General features: G+C 38.1%; 1 protein-coding gene across 4 annotated transcripts in view; it reads left to right on the plus strand.

Annotated features, from left to right (window-relative positions):
- Positions 1-12,032, plus strand: part of PTPRA (protein tyrosine phosphatase receptor type A) — a 116,307-nt gene that overhangs the window by 52,214 nt on the left and 52,061 nt on the right. For all 4 annotated transcript variants that reach the window (XM_045528952.1, XM_045528953.1, XM_045528954.1 and 1 more), the window contains 2 exons: positions 6,673-6,751; positions 7,305-7,646. In XM_045528952.1, the coding sequence (XP_045384908.1) occupies positions 6,673-6,751; positions 7,305-7,646 (421 nt within the window). The remainder of the gene's footprint in view (positions 1-6,672; positions 6,752-7,304; positions 7,647-12,032) is intronic.

Raw genomic sequence — 12,032 nt, forward strand, 5'->3', positions numbered from 1 at the left:
AGCTACTAGACTGCAGGTTGGAGTACCCTTTGCCCATCTTTTATTCAGGTTGTTTTTATTGTTGAGTTGTAGGAACTCTTTATATATTCTGGATTTCAGTCCTATGTCAGATATGTGATTTGCACACTTTTTCTCCCATCCTTGGGTTGCCTTTTCATTGTGTTGATAGTGTCCTTGATTCACAGAAGTTTTTAGTTTTGCTGAAGTCCAACTTACTATGTTTTGTTGCCTGTGCGTTTGGTGTCATATCTACGAAATCATTGCTAAATCCAATGTCATGAGGGTTTTTGCTGTATGCTGTTTTCTTTCTTTTTTTAAGAGATAGGGTCTTGCTGTGTTGCCAAGGCTGGACTTAAACTCCTGGACTAATGCAGTCCTCCCACCTCAGCCTCCTGAGTAGCTGAGACTACAGGCATATGTCACTGCACCCAGCTCTTGCCCCATGTTTTCTTCTGTGAGTTTTATAGTTTTAGGTCTTTACTCATTTTAAGTTAATTTTTGTATATGGTGTAAGGGAAGGGTCCAATTTTAGTCTTTTGCACACGGATATCCATTTTTCCAAGCACCATTTGATGAAAAGGGTATCTCCTGAATTGGTTTTGCACCTTTGTCAGAAATTTTTTTGGCATATTTGTGTGAGTCTGTTTCTGGTTCTGTATTTTATTCCCTTGATCTTTGTGCCTATACCTCTGCTAATACCACACTGTCTTAATTATGGTAGCTATATAGTAAGCCTTAATATTGGGTAGATAGATTTTTCCATTATATTCTTTTTCAAAAGTGTCCCTGGTTTTTATTTTTTACCTTATGCAGATAATCTGTATTATACTTTGGTTTCATGTATCTAGTAGTTTGTTCCAAGGCATGAATTAAGCAGAACAAATACTTTTCCGTATTGTTCTCTGCCTTAATCTGCAGTATAAATTTATACCAAGCTCTATTTTGTGTGTTTGTTTATTGTAATAATCTGACTTTCCTGCCTCCAGGGCCTCTCTCAAGGCCCCCAAGTGAATGTTGCCTTAGGTGTAACTTAAAGGCAGTAGAACTTAAGAATCTACGAATTTCACAGCCTTAGTGGGCCAGCTTCATTCTCTGTATTATTTAAACTGTGAAAGTGAGCTACTTTCCAGTGCCTCAGTCCCACTGATGTTGGGGAAGGTCTCTTTCCTTTGTTTTGGACTTCTCTATCACATTGCCTTTCTCAAGAGAAGACCTATAATGAAAGTTGATTTCTGGTGTTCTAGGACTTCTTTAGAAGCTCATCAGTAGTTTTTTCAAGCTGATTTCTCTCACTGGCAGCTCTTCAGAGTGCTGTTCCCACTCCACCCTCCCTTGGTGGTTATGTATCAGTTTTCTACTCATCAGCACCCACCTACTCCTGCCTCCTGTGCTTGTCGGATGTCTCCTGCCTGGCTCACTCATTGCTGCTTTTGCCATTCTTACAGCTGTCTTCTTCCCTTCTTTGGCTTTCTGCCTGACTTCCACGGCCGCTGCTCTGTCGTTGCCTGTCTGCCATTCTGCCCCTTCTCCCACCCCCCCTGCAGGTACAATGTGCACTGTAGTCCTGCACATTCTCCGTGTTCACAACTAAACTCATCACCTGCCCCACAGTATGCCCCAGAATGGGCCATCCTCCTGTCTGTAGAATTATGATTTATTAAAGTCAGACACTTGGGCCTTCCTTACCTCCAGCATCTCATTAAGTCTTCAATTCTATCCCTATAAATTCTCTTCTCATCCTTCTCTAGATAGTCTTGCCCTGCTTTGAGGTCTGGTTTGTTGGCTAGATTACTTCTAAGGGCTTCTGTCAGTGACCCCCCCTCACAGTCCCACCAATTAATCCTCCACCCTCTGTCAACCCTTTCTAAAATCCAGATTGTTCTGTTCTACTTCCCTGTGCTAAAACCTTTGGTGGTTTCCCAGTGTCTTCAGTGGTTGAGTCAAAATTTTATTGTGGCCATCCTCAGCTTCATTGCATGCATTCCCCCCCACCCCTCCTTAATCTCCCACGTCTTTCATGTCTGCCATTTTCACATTCATTTAACAGATATTTATTGAGGTCCTGCTTGATGCTCTTAGCCAGCTCTTTGGCATTCCTGCGACCAGATGGGTCTTTTCAAGTTTCCAGGTACTCTGCTTGAAAGACTCTGACCCTTCTCTTGGCTAACTACTTTATTCTTACAAGTTCAGTTTAAGCATTACCTCCTTTGAAAATTCGTTCTCTGGTATGCAGTTTCCCCACCTCACCTTAGTGTTAATTGGCTAACTTTTATTTTTTTTTTTTTATGGCAGGTGGTAGATAATTCAGAATTTGAATAAATAGTTTATTTGTGCCGCATTACTGGTTAGTGAATTCCTTGATAACAATGCCCATGTGTAATCCGCCTATGTACCACCAGTATCTGGTGAAACATGAAAGGAAGAACCTGAGCTTCAGAGTTTTAAAAGCCCTGAGTTTGAATACCAGTAGCCATTTATTAGATATATGGCCTTGAGCAAATTCCTTAACCTCTGTGATCTTTAGTTTCTTTATCTGTAGAATGGAAAAACAGTACCTAACTTAATGAGGTGGTTGTGAGGATTAAATGGTTAAAGTATTATAATATGCCTATTACAAGTGCCTAGTACATAGCAGGCAGCCAAGGATTGTAGTTGTAAAATTAGTTTTTATTCTCAATAATAAATAATATAACATTGATTGAGTGAACAATTAGCTAAAGTGACTAAAACTCTCTTTCTAGGTACCTTTTTCTGAAGTCAGATAACTTGAATAGCTGGAGGAGAAGGCTCCAGGACAGAGTTTAACATTCTCATTGTTCCTCCCACACCTGCGAGACACCCTTACTAAGGCTGAGAGTTAAACATGTTATCTTTCCCACAGAGAGCTTTATTTCTGCCAAAGAATTGAATTTACTTAAAATCAAGACTGATACTTGAACATGGGTATTGGATATCTGAAAAATCAGTGCTTGATTAACCTGACCACATTAAAAAGAAACTGCTGCCCCTTTGTTTAGAAATCTGTAAAATGGAAATAATTATCAGTTAGTTTTTGTTGGAATTGGGAAGATTTAACCTATTTCTTCATTAGTAAGCTTTGAAGGATCAAATAGTGATATGTGGAGAAAAGCTAGGTAGTCCTCAATTTGAATTGTATCTCCACAATTTACCAGCTTTGTAGCCATCTCTCAATTTCTTTATCTGCAAAATGGGAGTAAGAAGAGTGTCTAACTTGAAGAATTGCTGTGAGATTTAACTTAGATAAAATGTGTGAGTATTGAGATAATACTTAGCTGACATTTGATCATATCTTATCAGTAATAATATATTAAATATGGAATTCTTAACTTTGAATAGAAAGACTCTTAATGGAAACTATCATCACCAAAGTCTAAATTCTGGCAATGTGCAGATTACCTGAGCTCTCCTTTGCTAGTGAGGACTTTATCATGTTGTTTCCTTGTACCATTTTTTCTTTAGTAAACGTATGCACAGCACCCTCATCATTCTCATTCCTACATCATCACACATCATAATGTGAGGAGTTGGTCTTATTCCTTATGAATAACTGTATCAGGATGGAGGTTTGTTGCATATATCAGAAAATGAAATAGGTTTCTTTCTTTCTCATGTATACAAAATATGAAGGTAAGCAGGGCTTATGTGGCAGTTTGACGGTGTCATCAGAGAACCTAATCTCCTCCTAGCTCTGTTCTATCCTCAAAGTTACCTCGGAGTCCAAAATGGCTGCTGGGGCTCTAATTATCACATCTGAATTCCAGATTATAGGAGAGAAGACAAGGAAAAAGACCAGTCTTCTCCCTTTTAAACCACCTTCCTAAACATCTCATAATGCTGTATGGTTTATACTTCCTTGGCTAGAATGTACTTACTTGTCCATACCTAACTGAGGAATGGGCATATTCTCTTTCATACTAGAGCCCAATTTTCTTCCTACTCTCCTTGTCCTCAGGTGAGAGTAGCATGGCTCTCAGAGCCTCAGGGTTCGTTGACAGGGACTGTGTGTCTGAGCAAGGAGTGCTGCTCTTTGTCCAGAAGCCAAAAGAGTCCTTCTCTAGCAGGTATTAAGTATGCCTGTGAATGGTTCCTTCATCTTGGATACGGGATATATATTTCAAATAATTTACCCCTGAAATGCATGTCAGCATGTGTAATCAATTGTTAATTGATTTGATATTCAAGGTTTCTGCAATTCAAGAGAGATTTCGCCCTTCCCGGAAGTGCACAAAGTCAGCATAGCAGGGTTGGTGAGAATTAAGTGAGAGGAGGCGTACAAAGTGGGCTTTGAGATGGGCAGGCAAGTGTGAGTGATTTAACAACCAGTGCACATTGCCCACCAACCGTGTCCCCACTGGAGATTTCAGAGCCTTATTCTCTTGCCATTATCTTTTGCAGAACAGTTTTTAATTTTAATGAAGTCTAGCCTATCAATTATGTTTTTCATGGATTGTGCTTTTGGCATTGTGTCTAAGAAGTTATTGCCATACGCAAGGCCATCTAGATTTTCTCCTATGTTATCTTCTAGTAGTTTCATAGTTTTGTGTTTGACATTTAAGTCTATGATCCATTTATAGTTAATTTTTGTGAAAGGCACAAGGTCTGATCTAGATTAATTTTTTTGCATGTAGATGTCCAGTTGTTCCAGTACCATTTGTTGAAAAGACTATCTTTGCTCCATTGAATTGCCTTTGCTCTTTTGCAAAAGATCACTTGACTAATATTAATGTGAGTCTATTTCTGGTTTCTATTGTGTTCCATTGATCTATTTGTTCTTTTGCCAATACCACATTGTCTTAATTACTGTACTATAAGTCTTGAAGTCAGGTAGTATCAGTCTCTGACTCTTCTTCTCCTTCATTATTGAGTTGACTCTTCTGAGTCTTTTGCTTCTTCACATAAATTTTAGAATCAGTTTTTTGATATCCACAAAATAACTTACCTGGGATTTTGATTGCGATTGTATTTACTATGTAGACCAATTTGGGAAGAACTGACAATATTTAGCCTTCCTACCCATGACCATTGTTTATGATGGATTTCTTTTATATTTAGTAGCTTTTATTTTTTCTACTATCAGATATTCCACTTTTTTTTTTTTTCTTTTTGAGACAGAGTCTTGCTTTGTTGCCCGGGCTAGAGTGAGTGCCAGGGCATCAGCCTAGCTCACAGCAACCTCAAACTCCTGGGCTTAAGCGATCCTACTGCCTCAGCCTCCCAAGTAGCTGGGATTACAGGCATGCGCCACCATGTCCAGCTAATTTTTTTCTATATATTATATTTTAGTTGGCCAGATAATTTCTTTCTATTTTTAGTAGAGACGGGGTCTCGCTCTTGCTCAGGCTGGTCTCGAACTCCTGACCTCGAGCGATCCACCCGCCTCGGCCTCCCAGAGTGCTAGGATTACAGGCGTGAGCCACCGTGCCCAGCCTAGATATTCCACTTTTACCTTTGTGATTTATGTTGCCCATTATGCTTAGAAAGACCTTCTTCCTTATCCTGAGCTCACAGAAATACTCATTTATTCTCTTTTAAAATGTGTTTTTAAGCATTTAAAAATTCTAATAATATATTACTGGTTTAATGATCACAGCCTAGGAAGAATGGAGAAGTGGTCAAAATCTTATGTGGCTGCCCCTAGAGAAGGCCACCTGCTGAACCCATTTCCCTGCTAGGCATGGCTGCTGATACCAGGGGCAAACTGCTGGGGTATATATGAACCACTTACATCTCCCTCCTTTCCTACCCCTCTTCCAGAGATTTTCAGATACTCCTTCGGGAGGCATGCTTCCCTTGGAGAGTCACTACCATATTGAATCACTTCTAGACTGTGAGTCCCATGAAGATGGGGCTTGTGAGTGTATTTCATCCCAATTGTTTCTTTAATACCTAGCTCGGTGTAGGGCACAAAAATCTAAATGGATGAATGAGCCACTATTACCGTGGGAATGTGTCACTGTCCTCTTATGTGGTTTGAGGTAGAATAAAGGTTGAGAACAGCTATGTAATGTCTACCTCAAAGGGCAGTACTTTAGTGCAGTCAGCCTACCTTTTCCATACTTCTCACTCTGAAGACTCCAAAGCTGTACTTAGCAGTCAATGTGGGAGCTTTAAAAGGGACTGCTACCTAGCTCTCACCCATAGAGATGCAGACTGGCATCTGGGAATTTTTTAAAAAAATTTTCAGGTGATTCTAAAGTACAGCCGAGGTTGAGAATCACTGCTATAAAAGCATTTTTAAATGCATAAACAATATGTCTTAATATGACTTATATGTGCAGGTTTGAACATCCCTAATCTGAAAATCCAAAATCTGAAATGCTCCAAAATTCGAAACTTTTTGAACACTGACATGACACTCAAAGGAGATTTCAGATTTTCAGATTAGGGGTGCTCAACTGGTAAGTACAATGCAAATATTCCAAAATTCAAATAAAGTGTGAAATTTGAAACATTTCTGGTTCCAGGCATTTCAGATAAGGGATACTCAATCTATATAAAGATTCAATTAATAGTTGGACTCCTGGGGAAACATGCATATAAGGCTCCCAAAAAATCATTGGTCTGTGTGCACATTTTAATAGCTTGGAAACCCAAACCTGAGTAGTTAATGATAATATAGGACCTCATCTAACATGGCTTCCTATTTTCCAGGTAAGCATGGATTCCTGGTTCATGCTTGTTCTGCTTGGCAGTGGTCTGATACATGTCAGTGCCAACAATGCTACCACAGGTAAATTGTCATTTGATAAGGCTGGTATTTAGAATTGAATTTTGCTTTCACATTTAATGACCCAAATTTGAAGATCTAGGTAGTATTGAAAGAATATTAAAATTTTACTGAAAAGGATGGTAAAATAGGTGTCTTTGGAATTCTCTGAATTGTATTGAATGCTCAGCATTGTTTTATATACCATGTACTTACTGCTTGGAGATTATTTATTCAAATACATCAGAGATTACATGTTTTTTCCTAAAAAGTAAAAGAAATTGTTGAGAATTAAGACTCTCTATATTTATTTTGAGGAGCTTAGTAAAAAATTCTGTCTCTTCTTCCCTTAGTCAGTAGTCCTTTGAAGGAAGTAGAACAGTCCAGCATTAGATAAAAATGAATTGCTTGTGTGTGTGTGTGTGTGCATGCTTGCTTGCACATGCGCATGTATCTGGTCTTTGCTTGGTCTCCAGGTATTTGAGAGTTTATTAAGGCATGCTGCTTTGTGTCTCACAACTTTTCAGCTTCACATTCTTCATATGTTTCCCCTCTGTTTTTTTTTTGGTGTTTGTAGTTGCACCTTCTGTAGGAATAACAAGACCAACTAAAGCATCAACAGCAGAATCAGTTAAAGAAGAGACCAAAACTTCAAATCCAACTTCTTCAGTAACTTCTCTTTCTGTGGCACCAACATTCAGCCCAGATCTAACTCTGGGACCCACCCATGTAACCACTGTCAATTCTTCAGACTCTGACAATGGTACCACGAGAACAGCAAGCACCGATTCTATAGACACTACAATTTCACCAAATGGAACGTGGCTTCCAGATAACCAGTTCACAGATGCCAGAACAGAACCCTGGGAGGGGAATTCCAGCACTGCAGCAACCACTCCAGAAACCTTCCCGCCTTCAGGTACTAGAGATAGTTTCTTTGTTCTTTTGCTCTTTGAGGTCATTCACCCTTTTATTATCTTTGTGTTTTCTAGCCATAAAACTTCTTGAAATAAGTAAAATTGCTCAAGCAAAGTGATGTAACCTAGATATAGAATTCTTAGGAATATCTGGTTAGCATACAGTTCAGAAGAAAGCAGAAGGATTCTAGAGGATATCGTTCTGCTGGGTGGGACTCTGGTTAGATTGGGAAGGTTTAAGTGTGTTTAAAGGTAGAGAAGAAGGTTGAAAAGACAAGAGAAAGAGGGGAGCTGATGGATGACGGAAGAGACTGAAAATGAAAGGATACAAAACTGAGTAATAGGATTAGCCTTGAAAAGGAAGGGATCCATGGAGCCCATGGGAGAAAGAAGAATAGATATGGATGTCCGTAACAATTAGATATGGAGTGGGAGGCCAGAGGCCAGGATGGATTTAGAAAGAAGGGCTCAGGAAATGGTTATGTTGCGATACCAGTTGTTCAGGCCTCAGCCCAGCCCTCTCGTCTCCTTGGATCAGAGTCACTGGGTTGAAGCAAAAGTAGTCCCAAGGATAAAGTCAGAGACCTAGATCTGAGACCAGGTGGGGAAAGGCAAATTTCTGACCTCTTTGAACCTCAGGCCTCTGGTCTGTAAAAGAGGATTAGAGGGTCCCTCAAAGGGCATCTGTGAGGAGTAAAGTAAATAATTGTTCCCTGATTGCTGTGTAGCTGTCATTCCTTTTCTAACAAAAATCATGGTTCCCTCTTCTTTGATCCCATCCCTTTGGCTCAAATTTCTTTCCTGTTAGATGGTGAGCACCCCTAGGTGGAATCACATCTGGCTCATGGAGGGCTGAATTGAATCTCATTTGGTTACTACAGATGACATCTTTTAGCTAGATCTTGCATTCCCAGACCCTTCACCTGCCTACTTTAATACCATATTTTCTACTATACAGGCAATATAGCATTTGCATTTAAGAGCATAGTCTGCAGATCGACACTACCTGAGTTTGAATTTCAACTCTGCCATAAGCTAGCTGTATGACCATAAGACAAGTTTAATCTCTTTGTACCTCAGTTTGTTTGTAAAACAGAAATGAATGATAGTAATAGTTCTTACCTCATAGAAGAGCTATTAGAATTAAATGAGTTAATATGGGTGAAGTACTTGCAGTGGTGCCTGTACATGGTAAGCACTATTTTTAAGTGTTAGCTGTCATTATTGTTGCAATTGTAGCTCTGATAATTATCAATAAAATATATAGAGGTAAATTTATTTTTTTTTCCCTGAACAATCCGTGGGAAAAGAATGGAGGTACATTTAATATGTATGGCATCTCACTATTCTTGATGAGGTAGGGGTTTGATATTTGCTTTGGGCTTTAAAGTTAATACAGTTTTTTGGTTTTTTTTGTTTGTTTGTTTTTGTTTTTGAGACAGAGTCTCACTCTGTCCCTGCTGGGTAGAGTGTAGTGGCATGATCCTAGCTCACTGCAACCTCAAACTCCCAGGCTCAAACGATCCTTCTGTCTCAGCCTCCTGAGTAGCTGGGACTGCAGGTGCACACCACAATACCTGGCTAATTTTTCTATTTTTAGTAGAGATGGGGTCTTGCTCTTGCTAAGGCTGGTTTCCAACTCCTGAGCTGAAGCGATCCTCCTGCCCTAGCCTCCCAGGGTGCTAGGATTATAGGGGTGAGCCACCACACCCAGCCTAAAGTTAATATAGTTTTGCCATAATTATTACTATAAGCTAGACATTGTACTAAGGGTTTTATACAAAAATCCTATGAGGTAAGTTCTATTTTATGTTTTACAGTTGAAGGAGTTTTACAATGATGAGACTGTAATTCCTAGAGTGTTTTTCAAAATGCAGGTTATGACCCAATTCATGAAATCAGTTTAGTGGGCCACCCCTAGTGTTTTTTTGTTTTAATGGATGGTCCAATTCCATTTCTATTCTAGTTTTTTCATGTTACATACATAATTTTGTAAAACTTTTATTTTTTTATACACAAATGCAGATACAGATATTGAGTAATGATATAAAGTGTATTTCTTGCTGTGGGTTATGGCCACTGCTCAGGGAGGAAAGGCAGATTAATTTTTACAAACTGAATGAGCAGATGGAAAAGGTGAGACTGTAACCCAAGCCTGACCAATTTCACAGCCCATGTTCCATTCTGTACTGTCTTTCATTTAACAATTCTGTGATGTGACCATGGATCATTATCTCCTCTAAACAGTGGCATAATTTAACACTATATATGGAGGTTAAATGATTTTCTTTAGATCTTAAGGCTAGCAAATTAGGCCTGTTTCTCACTTTTGTAGTCTTTCCACACTGCTGGTAGAGAATTTAGTTTTCCATAAACTACGTTAGGTCCAAATTATGCAACAGCTAAGAATCCAGTTATTGTACACTTAATACATTTCATGTCAGAGGAGACTGAGACTATATTTCTCTGGTAGTTTTTATTCAATATTAGTAAAACACAAAGAAACCATTATGGTTTCACCATGAGGATGTCACAGTCTTAAACCACACAGTACAATCACCACAATCTCATCAATTCTCTTGTAATAGTTATAATTTTTGCTTACATCAGTATTTGATATTTTATATTATGGCTATGAAATATCATTCATTGCTGAATTATAGATATAATTTGATTATTTTTTCTTGTGCAATTTTTTCCTGAATTTAATAATCGCCTTATTTTTTGTTTAGTTTTCTAGTTTTTTCCTGAATTTAATAATCGCCTTATTTTTTGTTTAGTTATTGCTAGTCAGTTCCTCCCACAGTCTCCAGAACCTGTCAACACAGTTTTCTACAAAGTCAGACCTATTAGATAATCTGTTGTTTCTTTTTTATGTAGAGAAATTCGTCCTGAGCCCTCCTTTGTCTTATTCCAGTCTAGGTTTATTAATCTCCAGGGCTAGTACCGGTAAAAGCCTGGGATTTCCCTTCTCTGTCATTCTGGGAATTCCCTTTGCTGCTGCTTCCTGGCTTTCACGTTTTCTTCTTTTTTGTCTTCTTTCATCATTTGGTAGAAAACATGCTCCAAAAGCTTCCCCAGAAAAGGAGCCTGTGGGAGGTAAATTGCATTAGACCTACATGTCTGAAGATGTCTTTAGGGCTATATATAGAATTTGAGGAAATATTTTCCCCCAGAATTTTTAAAGTATTGCCCTGACTGATTTCTCCTTACCAGGCTTGGATTCTACTGCTATCTTAATTCATAATTCTTTGTGTATTTTTTAGGACCTTCTCTTTATCATTGGGATCCTGAAATTTCACGGACATGTGTCTTGATGTGGGTCTTTTTCATTCATTATGATGGGTAGGATACTTGATGGGCCCTTTGGAGCCTTGAAACTTAAACTTTGAAAATTTTCTTGCATTTCTTTGAAACTTTCCTCCCTCTTCCATTTCCTTTGTTCTCTTCTTCTAAAACTCCCATTATTTGGATATGGAACATATCCTGAATTAATTCTTTAATCTTCTTAATTTTTCTTTCTTATCAATTTTTGCTTTGAGTCTCTTTTTCCTCTTAAAAATAAGCAGATGTGTATATATTTCTTATTCCATTTATAATACAAATAATAAATATATTGAGTTAATTTCTGCACATTGCTTTCTTCAGTTGACCTTATCATCATACTTGTGTATTTTAGTTAAGAGCTGCTTCATTGTGTGGATACACCTTAATATATTTAGCCAGTCTCCCCTATGAATGGACGTTAAGGTTGTTTTCAGAGTACTCTTACGAACAATACAGTTTGTCATTTCAGATGTATGAGAATATTAGTAGGATAAACTATTTTAAGTGTGCATTTAAAAACTGATGGATATTGCCACATTTCCCTCTATTGGGAAATATATTCCTATTAGTAATATGTCAAAGTGCCTGTTTTTCTAAACTCTCTTCAGTGCAGTGAATTATTAAACTTCTGCGTCTCTGCCAATCTGGTGAAAAATAGCATATTAGTGTAACTTTAATTTGCATTTCTCTGAGTGAGGTTGAGCAACTTTCCATAATTTAAAAGATCATTTAAATTTCTTTTTCTGAGCACTCTCTGTTGACATCTTTTACCCATTTTTCTTAATAGGCTGTCAGGTTTTCCTGACTCATTTGTAGAAGCTCTTTATGTACGTTCAGGAAATGAGCCTTTTGCCTAAGGTAAAATTGCAAATATTTTTCCCTGGATGGTATATCTAGCTTTTGTGCATTGCAGAAGATACCATTAGCATTAATTTAAAAATTTAAATATTTATCAGTTTGTTTTAACTAAATGTTTTCTAGGTATTGGGTCATATTTAGGAAGGCTTTCCTTACTCCAAAATTATAAAATAGTTTTCTTCAGGACATTTATATTATAGTTT

The sequence above is a fragment of the Lemur catta genome, chromosome 17, assembly GCF_020740605.2.
Source record: "Lemur catta isolate mLemCat1 chromosome 17, mLemCat1.pri, whole genome shotgun sequence".
Taxonomy (NCBI): Eukaryota; Metazoa; Chordata; class Mammalia; order Primates; family Lemuridae; genus Lemur; species Lemur catta.